General features: G+C 33.2%; 1 protein-coding gene across 2 annotated transcripts in view; it reads left to right on the top strand.

Moving 5' to 3' along the window:
- The first annotated feature begins 3418 nt into the window (after positions 1-3418).
- si:dkey-220o5.5 (actin filament-associated protein 1-like 2) overlaps positions 3419-14845 on the top strand; it is a 31066-nt gene continuing 19639 nt past the window's right edge. The window contains exons 1-2 of one of the 2 annotated variants that reach the window (XM_042730127.1): positions 3419-3683; positions 14410-14547. In XM_042730127.1, the coding sequence (XP_042586061.1) occupies positions 3668-3683; positions 14410-14547 (154 nt within the window). In that variant the 5' untranslated portion in view covers positions 3419-3667. The remainder of the gene's footprint in view (positions 3684-14409; positions 14548-14845) is intronic. The other variant, XM_042730126.1, reaches the window with a different exon arrangement.

Below are 14845 nucleotides of genomic sequence, written 5' to 3'. Positions count from 1 at the left end.
TTAATGGCTGTTCTTTCAACAGAACATATTTTATGTGAACGCAATCTGACACCTGATTTATACTTCTGCCATTTGAAATCTTTTCTTGTGTGACCGAAGTGGCACAAACTATCACAATGATCAAATGATCAGTAAAATACACAATATTCATAAAATTAGGCTGCTTATCAATCATGTCTTTTTTTTTTCAGTGGCAGCTTAAAGTGTTTTTCTGGTCTGAAAATATTTGTGGCTTCAGAAGTCAGACCTTCTTTATGAAATACATTTTGCTATAGGAATATTTTGCAGTGAGGCACTCACTGCTTCATCCTAAAGCACTCAATTCACTCTTACACACCTAAAAGAATGAATGTTTTCACAATAAGAAAATATGCTCTTTTAACCCACATGTACATGCATCTGACAATTTTCATGTGAAAAATGTCCCAAATATGAACATAATTAATTTTTCACTACTTCATGAATAGTGCTTTTCTTCTTTTTTTAATGTGAAAGTGTGATGAATGGGGAAAAATAAAATGGATTTATTAAAGTGAGTTTATTGTTATGATTTTATTATTAATAGCAGTGGTATTGTTGTTTTGTTATGTTTGATTTGGTAGTGTTCTCTAATTTAACAGATTTTGAGGATTTGAATGAATATTCAGTTCAATAAAATTTATGATTTTAACAGCATTTTGTGTCTGCTTTTTACTGATTGAAAGTGTGATTAAGCCTTTCACATCTTTCATTCATCTTTCACAAGATGAATTTAGTTATGTTGGGTCACTTCTGACAGTCATCTCAATATAGCTGTAGATTTGTTTGGCTGTATAAACTGAAGAAACTACTGAATGGGCCCTGCGTCTATTTATATTCAGTTAAAAATGAATATAATGTAAGTGTTTAATGTATGTAAAGTATTTAATTATTTATTAGCCCCTAAAGTAACATGGAGATACAAAAGCAGAAACTTTTGCATTATTTGCGAGTGAAAGTGATTTAACCCAAAAATAACTAATTGGATTACTTAGTTCCTTTTTATGGAAAGTAATGCATTGTGTTTTTTGTCACCTTTTGGCAACTGTAAATATCCTTTCATCCCAAAAGTGAAGGCTGAAGGAAATGCCTCTGCATTTACTCTCAATTTCTCATGACAGAGGGACAGGAGAGGCATCAGTAAATAAATGGAAAAAGAAAGTAACTTGCAATTATTAAAAATTAATGATAATGTAAAAGTATCTCAAATTTTATTGTAAGTTTAAAAGTAATCTAATTGCATAATTTGCGTTACTTGCAGTGTTGGGCATAGATCCTAGTATATAGTTACAGTAAAAATATTACTTTTTGCAGTAATTACTAATAAGATTTCAGTAATAATATTACAATTAGTATTAATATATAAGGTTGTTATTTATTTAATTTTGATTACTTTGATGCTACTGGTTTTATTTACTTAAATTGAATAATTTTTATATTTTTTTTATTAATTTTCACAGCTCACACAGGCACATGAAGTCACCAGTGCAGCAGGCATATGGAATATGAAAAAGCTTACATTCAGCGAATGGAAATATTGGCATTACATTGATTTTCTCAGGAGAAAAGATGATCTGAACACTTCCAAGTTGTGGCATTATGGAAATTACTTTATTCCGGCATTACATGGTTTTCCCATCCCTCTGATCCTGATATAAATTGTATAAAATCTTTTTAGAGAATGAAAAATTTTCTTATGAACTTATATGATTTCTTTTGATAAAATACATCATGGAATATAATCATATATAATCATATAATCATGCTTCACATGACAATTAATGAGATTCATACAATACTTATGTTTAAACTTTTCTATTATAATTACCACTGAGTGGTTTGTAATAACGTCTGACTGCGATTCAGTGTAGATTTTGGTCAAATGAGAAGGCAGAAATATATTGTTAGTAACATTTTGGAAGAATTTTATTGGGAAGATATGCAATTTATGTGGGGCATAAAAGAAAAGTAATGTAACTAGTAGTGTAACTAATTATTGTTGCTATGAAAGTAATAAGTAAAGTAATAATAGGCCTATTACTTTTGAAAGGAGTAGTAATGCTATTACATTTTTTGAGTATCTAGCCCAACACTGGTTACTTGTAATGCATTACCACCAACACTGCTGAAATGTAAATGTTCCTCCAACTTATATTTGTCCATCACTGTGTCCCCAAGGTCTGTGTCTTATGGTAATTATTGCAGTCAAACGATGAATCGCGATTAACCACATCCAAAATAAAAGTTTTTGTTTACATAATATATGTGTGTGTACTGTGCACATTTATTATGTATATATAAATACAAACACATTCAGTATATATTTAAAGAATATTTACATGTTTATATTTATATTAATATAATTTATATTATGTATAAATATATTTAATATATAAACAACATATTTTTTTCTTAAATATATACATGCATGCATGTATATTTATATAAACATAATAAATATAGACAACACACATACATTTATTATCTAAACAAACACGTATTTTGGATGCGATTAATCGCGATTAATCATTTGACAGTATATATTTAATATATAAACAACATATTTTTTCTTAAATATATACATGCATGTATGTATATTTATATCAACATAATAAATATAGACAGTACACATACATTTATTATGTAAACAAACACTTATTTTGGATGCGATTAATCGCGATTAATAATTTGACAGTATATATTTAATATATAAACAACATATTTTTTCTTAAATATATACATGCATGTATGTATATTTATATCAACATAATAAATATAGACAGTACACATACATTTATTATGTAAACAAACACTTATTTGGATGCGATTAATTGCGATTAATCATTTGACAGTATATATTTAATATATAAACAACATATTTTTATTAAATGTATACATGCATGTGTGTATATTTATATAAACATAATAAATATAGACAGTACACATACATTTATTATGTAAACAAACACTTATTTGGATGCGATTAATTGCGATTAATCATTTGACAGTATATATTTAATATATAAACAACATATTTTTTCTTAAATATATACATGCATGTATGTATATTTATATAAACATAATAAATCTAGACAGTACACATACATTTATTATGTAAACAAACACTTATTTTGGATGCGATTAATCGCGATTAATCATTCGACAGCACTTAAGGTAAAATATTGTGTCATGGTATCAATCATATAAAGAATTGTTTTTGTGTGTGTGTGTGTGAGTGTGTGTGTGTGTGTGTGTGAGTGTGTAATTTTCCTTGAAATGAAATGCACACCTCACTCGGGTAAATAAACCGCCCAGATAAATCACTGGTGGCGAGTGTTTTGTTTGTAATAGTTATTGTGGGCGCGTGGTGGCGCTGTGGAGCTGCTGTACAGAGGCGGCTTTCAGAAGCGCAGCTGGAGGCGGAGAGTCCAGTGATACTCAGATGTGGTGTGGATGTTGACAAAGTAGGCGCTTGTTTGGACAGTTTCGCTGTTATCTTCGTTTGTCTGACCCGCAACCCTCACTTAATTCACTTCGTATTTCACATAAAGCCACTTTAAATTCGTGAACACATCCAGGAACAGACTCAGCGATGACCTCTGGAAGCGGACGAGAACAGCTCACTTGGACGCTTTGAGCATTTCCAGCGATGGACAAGCAGAAAGGTATTTCAGTGTTTTCACATCGGTCTGTAGTGTGTGTGAGTGCAGTGCTCAGTTAAAACCTCATATGAGCCACATTAGATCTACTTCATATCATCTACACAGACATTTTCCATGAGAAACAACTGTTTTGTTGTTGTTTACTCAGCTGGAGTGTTGTGACGAAGTGGTTAAAACTCTTGAGGTGCTTGGTTTGATTCTCAGAAAGGCTGATTTACAAACTGTCATTTCGAGCCATTGAGCAACAAACTCTATCCTCTCTAACTCTAAGTTTCTGACTGTCCCTGTGAGTCACTTGGATAAAGCCTCTAGTTAGTACTCTGACTGGACAAGTAATCATATTGAATAGTTTCAGTATGAGACCTTTTATGTAAGTTTTGTCTCATTTAGTCATAAGTCTTCAGCAGAAGTCATAAGTCTCGAGTTTCATTAACTTTTATTAATGCAGTTTAGTGTTTTATTCAAAGTGACTTACAGTGACTAAATGTGATCTTGGACCACAAAACCAGTCAAAAGGGTTAATATTTTGAAATGGAGATTTATACATCATCAGCTGAAAAAAATAATCTTTCCATTGATGTATGGTTTGTTAGGAAAGGACAATATTTGGCCGAGATACAACTAGTTGAAAATCAGGAATCTGAGGGTGCAAAAAAATCTAAATATTGAGAAAACCACCTTTAAAGTTGTCCAAATTAAGTCCTTTGCAATGCATATTACTAATCAAACAATAGGTTTGGATATATACAGTAGGAAATTTACAAAATGTCTAAATGGAGCATGATCTGTACTTAATATTCCTATTGATTTTTAGCATAAAAGAAAAATGTATAATTTTGACCCATACAATGTATTGTTGGCTAATGCTACAAATATACCCCAGTGACTTAAGACTGGTTTTGTGCTCCAGGGTCACAAACGTCTTTAATTAATCCCGCTGGGATTCAAACCTACAACCTTCCACTAAACTACACCAGCATTGTAACAGATCATCCATTTATCATCCATCCACACATCTTAGCAACTCGTTCATAACAGTGCTGATGTCTCATGATTGCCGTTATTGTTGTTGTAGCCGTGTAGATTTGATCATTGTTCTGGAATGTCAGTAATAGTCCTCCAGTTTTCCCCATCAGCCGCGCCGCCACGACCCAAATCTCATGAGAGGCGCGAGTTTCTCGGTTTGTTTAGGTAAAGGTCATAGAGCAGTGCTAATTTCTCCAGCGGCGGTGTAGTGTGAAGTCTGACAGGAGCAAATGAGCTGCTTTACTGCCTTCCAAACCATGTTGGGAAACAAAACTGACATCATGGATAATATTACTGTTCGGCTACTATGCACTTTTTCCATAATCACGTTTTTGTATTTAAGCTAGAGTTGGGAGTTATCCAACATTTGCTAAAAATTCAATAATTTTATGAGAGTGCAAGTAGAACAGTTATTGATTTGATAAGAATCATTTAAAATAATTTTAAGTTCAATCTGTGTTTTTTTAAGTAATCATTATAAAAACTATTGACAGTTGCATGTGGCCAGTCTGGTGACTCAACATAGTTGAGAAAAGTTTACCTTTATGCAAATGAACTGAACTACCAACGGGAGTGAAGAGAGCGGAGGTCATGTGATCCGGCAGTTACTGTAATCCAGGGCCTGCAAGATGAAATGAATCCTTGCAGTTATCAATTTTTCAATTTTATGTAAGTGTCACAGCTGTTGTTTATATATATATATATATATACACACGCACACACTGCTATTCAAATTTTGGGTTTGATAAGGTTTTTGTTTTGTTTTTGGAAAATGTCTCTTGTGCTCACCAAGGCTGTATTTATTTGATCAAAATTAAAGTTAAAGGGTTATATCATGAAATATTACAATTTAAAATAACAATTTTCTACTGTCATTTAAAAATTTAATGTATTTATTTGATGACTAAGCTGACAAAGCAAAAAAAAAAAAGAAAGAAAGAAAGAAAGAAAATTGACCTCAAAATTTTGAACAGTACTGTATGTACTGTATGTAAATATTGTTGTTTAAAAATAGTGTGTGTGTTTTTTTTTTGGTACATAAAAAACAATTACACACTTTATTTTTATCTGGTGAAAACAGTGTGGAAAATATGCTCTGATTTTTTGGAAAAAAAAGCAATTCTTTTGTATGATGTTTCAGAATAAATGCATAAATATATAATGAATATCTTGAATACTGTCAACAATTGTAAAATATGTTTAGATATAATTTTTAACTACATCATTCAGCCTGGTCATCCATTTTTGTTTCAACAAACATTTTTCCTCTTCCCTGTTCTGTCACTATCGGTCAAAACAAGAATGTGACCTCCCACACACACACACACACACACACACACACACACACACACACACACACACATACACACACACACACTTTCTCTCTCACACACACACACACACACACACACACACACACACACACACACACACACACACACACACACACACACACACACACACATTCTCTCCCTTTCTTTTTCCTCCATTATATAATTTGCATAACATCCACTCCAGAACGGATTCATTTGTCATATCTCATTCACACATTGTCTCATGTTTGTTTGTTAAGGATCTGTGCCTAGACCATGCAGTGAAGTTTTTGTGTTTTCATGATAAAGATTAGGTTTGGTTGGGTTTTGTTTTTGTATTTCCCACAGCTTGGAGTCGTGGAGTTGTCTGTCACTCACACACTGTCCTGTAATGGGACTGACACAGATTTGAGATCAGATTGTGAGTCTGTTTGGTTATCATGTGGTTACACCCCATAGTGGCATCAACTGCTGTTTAAACATATTTAGATGCAAGTGTATGTGTGTGTTTCTGTGTTTACTCATCTTCTAAACACAGTGTCACTTGAAAGGCTTTGGTGGCCGTCAAGTTGCGGGCACAGGATATGGTGATGATGAGAAAACAGCGTTTCTTAAATCAAACTGTCAGCGTCTCTGGGTTATTCAGGTTGACTCTGCAGCACCCTTCTTTACTTTGGTTGATTCAAGTGCAGATTTTGTATTTCTGGTATAATGCATCATGTTCAGAAGTGATTAGGATGGAATTGGTGAAACGAACAACTGCTGAAGGTCACAAATGACGTTTTTTGTCACCTTGCTCCGATCTGTGTAAATATTTATGACCCACAGTTCTTCTTCTAGAATGATCATTTTTATTCAAGTTCAGTTTCATGTCAGTATTCAGTATACACTACTGTTACAAGGAAAATTGTAGAATTTTATTTAGCGATTTTTAGAACATTTAGAATGTTGCAAAAGATTTCCATTTCAAATAAATGCAGTTATTTTGAACTTTCAGAATCAGAGAATTCTGAAAAAATGTATAATGGTTTCCACAAAAATATTAGGCAGCACAACTTTTTTCCCAACATTGATAATAATAATAATAAATGTTTGTTGATCAGCAAATCAGCAAATTATGATGATTTCCGAGAGATCATGTGAGACTGAAGACTGGAGTAATGATGCTGAAAATTCTGCTTTGCATCACATGAATAAATTACATTTTAAAATGTAAATTACTGTTTTTACTGCATTTTCATGAAATTAATGCAGCTTTAATGATAAAAACAAACCTTTTAAAACCTCTTTAAAAAAATAAAATAAAAAAAAAATTACAGACACATTTTGAATTGTATGTATGTATATATATGTATATAGGTTGCAAGTCAGATTTGAACCTGTGTTTCCCACTTGAGCACCAAGGCTCAGAAAGAGCATTTCTAAAGACTCTCTGTTGTCCTTCAACTAAGAATTGGAAGAAAACCAGACTGAGAAACTTTCATAACATATCTTGCTAGAATGTTCTTCCTCAAGATGCATGCAATTTTGTTTAGAGCGCAAAAAGTTCAATTAAGTTTAATCAATATTTGTGTAATATTGGAGAAAGCATAAAATAGCATTTCCCTTGTTTTTGGCAGTTTAGTGTATCTGTGTTGAGCGTGCTGAGAACTAGTGTGTTACCATGTACCTCTGCTTGAGATTTCATTCATTTTTCTTTTCAGACAGAGTTTCTATTGTGTCAGACAAAAGAGTCAGCTGTCAACAAGGGGTCAGATCAGTTGACCAGAGGTTATATACCCTTCTGAAGCTTTTTGAACAGTAATGCAAAATGTCTCTCTGTGTCCTCACCAACACAAACATACAGAGTGGGTGTTCGAGGCATTTCCGAAATGTTGACGACGCCCATGCGCCTTGGGGCATTCGTTTTGCTAATGAATCAAATGCAGAGGGTGGTCTCACCCCCTCACAGATCATGGAATATGTAATATGTGCATTGAGTGCTTGTGTTGTTTTCATGTTTGTGTGTGGAGCTACTGTTGTATGAGAAAAAATAAGATGAAGAGCTTATATCGATTAATGAAAAAAAACAAATTATTACTATGCTTGCAAAACCTTTCTGGTAATGTAAAGATGCAGTCCAAAATTAATGTATGCTGTAGAGTGAATGTAAAGTGATTTACAAGCAAATGCACTCAAAGGACGAAACTGTTTTTCTTTAGGGTTCGGTCATGGAAAGGAAAGGTTAAATATAGAGATAATGAAATTACAGACTACAACTTGTACAAAGTGTATAGTAATTTACCTCATCAAAAGAGTTCATGGATGGTTTTTATGGGTACAAAATGTTCAGTCGCACTTTCTATAATGTAAAGTATGACTTTGACTTTTTAGTGTGCTCAGACAGCAGATCACCATAAAAAATAATGTATCCTTGTCCTAAGGTTTGTGAAAACCTGCTGGGAAAATCAGTTGACAATTTTGCATTCACAATGGAAGTCTAAGTGGCAGTATAAGCCATTTCTTTCTTGCTTTCTTCAGTTTCCACCAAAATATTAAGCAGCACAACTGTTTTCAACATTGATCATGATAAGACATTAGTTTTGAGCATCAGATCATATTAGAATGATTTCTGAAGGATTTAAAATTATTTATAAATTATAAATGATTGTGGCAATGTACAGCACAGATAAAGTAGTATTGCATGGAATATTCCTTTAATATCATTACTGAAAGATGAAAGTTTTGTTCTAGACAATGATTGGTAACTAATCAGTTGGAAATATATTGCACATAATTAGTACAGTTTATTATCCAGTATTAGTGTTTGAGATACCAAGGCTGTATTAGAAGAATTGAATGTACGGTGAGACACACCATCGAGCCAAGGGTTTCCTCTTCAGGTTGTGCACAGTAATAGAAAAGTACAGTCACGTGTTAATTAGGGTAAAATAAGTGTACACTTTTAAAAATAAAGGTTCTTAAAAGGGGGTTTTGCTCTGATGCCATAGAATAACTATTTTTGGTTCCTCAAAGAACCTTTTAGTGAGCAGTTCTGAAAAGAACCATTTTAAAATATCTGAAAACCCTTTTTCCACTGTAAAAAACTTTTTGTGCAATGGAAAGGTTCCATGGATGTTAAAAGTTCTTTATTGATGCCAATAAAGTACCTTTATTTTTAAGAGTGTAGACATCAGAAGGGAAGATTCAGGAGAACCTCAAAGCGATAAAGGATGAGGGTTTGTGTGTGTTTGATTTTGCCAGAAACCAGAAGCTGGATTCTTTGACCTTTGAGACGTTGTTATGACAATGCTCAATATTTCTCCTCCACACATTTTACAGTTCCTGCACCAAGCGAGAACGGGTGGGGCGACTTCTTAGCAGACAGATGTTATTGGCTTAAGTCTACGAGAAACAGTGGAATGTCAAAGGAATCAAATGTTATTTAACCAAAATGTGAAAATATCACAGTAACACGTGAAAGTTTCTTTTATAGATCCTCAAATACGTAAAAGCATGATGAAAGCTTGCTTTGAACATCTGCTCAAGAAAATGATCTTAAGTTGCCAATACAGTGTAGCAGTGAGACATGGTGGCGTTTGGAGAAGAATAGAGGGTAGTGTGAAGACTGAGACCTTGAGAATGACAATCTGAAGGGCAGAGAGCCTCCGTCACAGTCAGCCATTGACATCTGGCTGGAGCTCTGTTTGCTTAATGACTTTACTGTTAGCACTCCATCGCCAGCTCTGTCACATCTGAAGGTCAGTGTGTTCGATAAATGAAAAAAGAATTCTCCTTTTTACAGGAAGCTTTCTGGAATAAGTGCTACTGTACGTAAGTGATATTTGTCATCTCCTTTACAGCCCAGTTTCCTGGAGAAGAACAGCCTTTTGCTATTATGTATAATGTTTAACTTTGAGCTGAAGCTTCACACACATCTTTTATTTGAATTTCTTTGTTGTTTATGTTCTTTTTTGTTTGCAAAACCCAAAGTTACTGGATAATATACATTCAGCTGTATTGTAAATTCACTAGTAGAGCTGCCAGATTTAACATTTTTCTGGATGTATTCATTTATTCAAATAAATAAATAATGTGAAAAAGTTACAGTGCATTCTGAAAATATTCAGACCCCCTTCTCTTTTTCAATTTTATGTCTGTACCTCATAATGACAAGGTGAAAACAGAATTTTAGAAATGTGTGTAAATTTATTAAAAAGAAAAAACTGAATGCACTGTAAATAAATAAATAAAATAAAATAAATAAAAATTGAATACACATAAAATTATATACACCACTTCAGTGATGAGCTTTCTTTAATTTCTACATTAAATTTATTTATTTATTTATTTATTTACTTATTTATTTATGATGGAATATAATGAGGGGAAAAAAGCCTCATTTAAAGATTTATTTTAAAATTTATATATATATATATATATATATATATATATATATATATATATATATATATATATATATATATATATATATACAAACAAAAACTTTTACATTTCTGAATTAATAATTAAAGATATTTGTAAAACACCTTACCTTGCATTTTTTTTAAATAAATAAAAATTAAGATGAATGTGGAAAACGTAATTTCTTACATGATGGTTATCTCATGACATTTCATGTCAAGTCAAAAATATTTTTTCTTTATTTTGTAAAGTCTTTGACCCGTTCACAGAATGGAAATGACCATTATGTACAAAGTTTTCAATGTGGGTCTGCATATAGTAATATATCAGTGATTCTGGAGGCAATGGATATAGATACTGTATCTATAAGATATATTATACATACCTCTGTTTTTCCTGATGTGAGAAAATTACATGAGTCGTGGTGGGATTTACTGTATTCTCATGGCTCTTTTTACAGTTCTTGAAATGTTTGTTTGAGCAGCGCAGCTGAGGCATTGTTAGATGTCTACTAGTACTCACCCATGACCCCGTATGAACCCATGGGAATTCAGATGTTTACTCCCAGGAGATGAAGCCACAGCTGGAGCCCTAAACCACCACTGCACCCTGCAGACATGGGACTGAGTTCAGAATAGACACAACTGAGATGCTCAGCTCTGGTACCCTATTTGGGAAAACAGACAGTGTGAACCGAGAGCAGTGGTTTGCACAGACCAGAACTTGAGTTTCTGTTCAAGCTCAGAAGTTTATAGTATTGCAGTGCATTGGTGTTTTAAATAACTAACCTTGTTCTGAAGGGTAACAATGGGCCTCAAAGGTAAATTCTTTATGAGAAGTTCTCATGTGTGTGAAAATATGAGATAATCCACATAAATATTAGTGAATATGTTACAGGTTTATTTATATTTCTATAAATAAAAGTGTATGTCATTCACTAATTATTATTTATTTCTAAACTTATCTTTTAGTTGTCGAAGCTGCTGATTTTCTATTGACTGCAGGTTTCAGTGAGATTTGATTGTAAAGAAGAGTCAGAGAGACACATCCTTTGAAACAGCTCCACTTGGATCCTGTGATCCTTTCTCTGGCAGATGATAAAAGCTCGGCCTCGGATAAGGAGCCACGTTTACAGTTTTCTTCTCTCTCTGGCCCTTTAAAAATTTTGACTGACTTGCTTTACTGTTAGCCGATTAACTTGCTACATTAGCATAACATCATCTGATTAGTTTGACTAGCAAATTATTAGCCAATTAGCCTACTATAGTCCCTGCTGAAAAAACAAAACAATAGAAACCATCACAGAAGTTCTATATTTGTTTGGTTATAATGGGAATTGTACTGGTTTTAATGGAAACTGCAATGGTGCCTGTTGGTCTCTACTGGTAATTGTTTGCCTTCTTTTTTTGGCTTGTTAAAATCACTTAATCCTATTGGAATATGTCCCAAAACACACCATTTTTTAGTGGTTTTAATGGTTATAAGTTGATGGTTTGTAATGTTTGTAATGGTATTTTTAGTGAATTTCTGTGATGGTTTCTATTGTTTGTTTTTTTCAGCAGGGGTATCACACTGCTAGCAAGCTATCTTAATGAGCTTTGCTACAAATCCGATTATCTCATAGAAGGAATCGCTAATATGATTTTTTACAATTTGTGAATTATCAACATTTTGTGTTCAGACTTTTTCCTACAAGAAAGAAGTGTTAAAGGGTAAATAAGTTTGCTGTTTAAACATTTAGTATGGTAGCGTGTGCAGTAGATGGCCTCAGCGCTGACAGATCAGGACTCAAACCCATTTTTAAATGAGTAGTGAAATAACAGTACCCGTGTGTTTCAGACGTGTCATGCAGATCTTTATGTGCTTCCCTACAGAGATCTCTCAAAGGTCCATTCAGATCTATAACAACAGCTGGCCTGTGTAGAGGTCATCAAAGAGAGATCTGACATATTATGACAGACTAGTAATGTCTGACATTATGATTTAAAAAATTGATTAATCTCAAGATACCCTTGTAAAAAAAAAAAAAGTACACTTTAGCATATTTTACAAGAGTACTTGTTTTAATATATGCAATAAGTTGAACTTGCTTTTTGGACTAACTTAATTAGAGCTTCTTTACTATTTGTCTACTTTATGTACTTTTACTTTATGCATCTTTTCTGTATGTCATTTCATAATTACTTTTAATTACTTTGAATTATGTAACTGCTAAATGTACCAACAAGCATTTGGTTCTATTGAAACTTATATTTAAGTTATAGATTTAAATATATTTATAATCATATCTAATCATAATTATGATCAAGCACTTTATATGTGTTTGACAACACAATTTGAAAAATCCAATTTAAAGTGACAGCACTTTTAATTTGAAATTATTACAAAGTGTACTTTTTAAAAGTGTACTTAAGAGTGTTATAGTCATGAAAGCATCTCTCTTTAAGTGCAGTTGTGTGAAAGCACACTTCTTTTTCACATGGAATATAAAAGAAAATGATGGCGTATGCAAGACTCAAAAAGTAGGTTTTACTACCTACTAGAAGTACTTTTTTTGTAGAAAACATGATTGGCGCTTACCTGTGCAAAAGGTTGTTACTGTTTTGAGTGGTTATAAAGAAGATTTGAGAGTGTTGTACAAGAAAATATTATTTCATACTGTCCTACTCCAAAATGTAACTTTTAATTCAATGTGTGACTTGCCATTTCTTTGTAATTATTTGTCAAGTTTACTGGCAAATTCTGAGTGAAAATGATTTCCATACCAACTTTTTTAGTGTTTGATTGTCTGGTCTCTAGATATGGCTCAGGTCTCTATAGCGCAGAGTAAGTTGTGTATTTGTTCACATCACTAAACTTGCGTATGAGCAATAATAATAGTGATGCTTGTCTGAGCAAACAGCAAGGACTTTGAGAAACCGGCTGGAAGTGAGAGTGTCAAATGATGTGTGAGAAAGAGTGAGAGAGGATTGACTGCAGCACAAAGGCCCACTGATGTGTGTGTGTGTGTAATATACACAGTGTGTGGAGTCTCTCTATGTTTACTGTGGTAAGGGCTTGAACAGTGGCCTGTTTGTCTATAGCCAACATAATAAAGGGCAAGACAGAGAGCAGGCCTCACTTTAAACCATTATAAAACAGGTAGAGGCCACTTATCCTCCACAGCAGGATTGAAAATCTGCAGGCATTTGCTACAATGGTAGAAATGTGTTGATTCAATATTAAAATGACTCTTGAAGCACGCAGTAAAGGTACAGCCTCAGCGTGTGTGTCAGAGGCACATGTGTTGATGTTTGTGTGGAAACGAGTCTAATGTGATGAATGGCTTGGGCTGCAGGAATGCACTCTTACCTTGTTATAAAGTCACTTAATATAAATAATGCAGAGCTGCATGGAGCAGCACTTATTCAGCTGAGAGAGTAAATAAATCAGCAGTTTAGGAGTCCTCTGCTTCTGTCATAATATCAGTGTCCTGAAGAAATGATTGAAAAACTCACCTAATTCAATAAGGACAGCTATTTACTTTTGTGGTTTAATAAATCGAACACAGATCGCTCCTGGAAACACTTAGCGGTAGCTATTACAGGTTAGTCGGGCTGCATTCATAGTTTCTGACTGCATTCATGTTCAAGTTCATTCTGGATATAATATATATAGATTTCAACTTTCTGCTTTTTTTTTTTTTTTTAAATAAATTGAAATTGGTTTTGGAAACTTTTCATCATGCCCTCATCATCTGTTTTTGCTTGTTGAATTTCTAAAGTTGCAGGCAGAGACTTTAAAAAATGAAAACCCGTCATATATTTATAAAAATATTACTTACAATTTCAAATAATCACATTCTAAATAAACATTAAGTAATTATAAACAGTCTGAGTGAAGAGCTTGAGAGAAAATATGGGATGTGTAAAGAAAAGGAAGACAAATCAAGGAGTATAAATGTGAAAATGATTTTAGACATATGTCTGTTTTCTGTGATTTTGCAGTGCTGGCTCGGCTGGTTTCGGACCTGCAGGCCTTCTTGCTGGTTCTGGACAGTGAGAATCTCAGTTATATCGCTCAGGTCCAGAAGAAATCCATCTCAGAGCTGCTATATAAACTACAGGACAACAAGGAAGCACCAGGTGACCGCTTTATTATATAAACTAAATTTGTAAATTGTATATGCAAATATGCACTACTGTTGGTGAGATTTTTTGAAGTTTGCTCACCATTTATTAGATCAAAGATCCAGTAAAACCATAGTATTATAAAATATTATTACAATGTAAAATAACTTGTTTTCTATTTTCATATATACTGAAATATAATTTATTCCTGTGATGCAAAGCTGTATTTTCAGCATCATTACTCCAGACTTCAGTGTCACATGATCCTTCAGAAATCATTCTAATATGCTGATTTGCTGCTCAAGAAACATTT

This window comes from Cyprinus carpio, chromosome B8, assembly GCF_018340385.1.
Source record: "Cyprinus carpio isolate SPL01 chromosome B8, ASM1834038v1, whole genome shotgun sequence".
NCBI lineage: Eukaryota > Metazoa > Chordata > Actinopteri > Cypriniformes > Cyprinidae > Cyprinus > Cyprinus carpio.
Note: the sequence above shows the minus strand (reverse complement) of the source record. Positions and strands in the feature narration are given on the sequence as shown.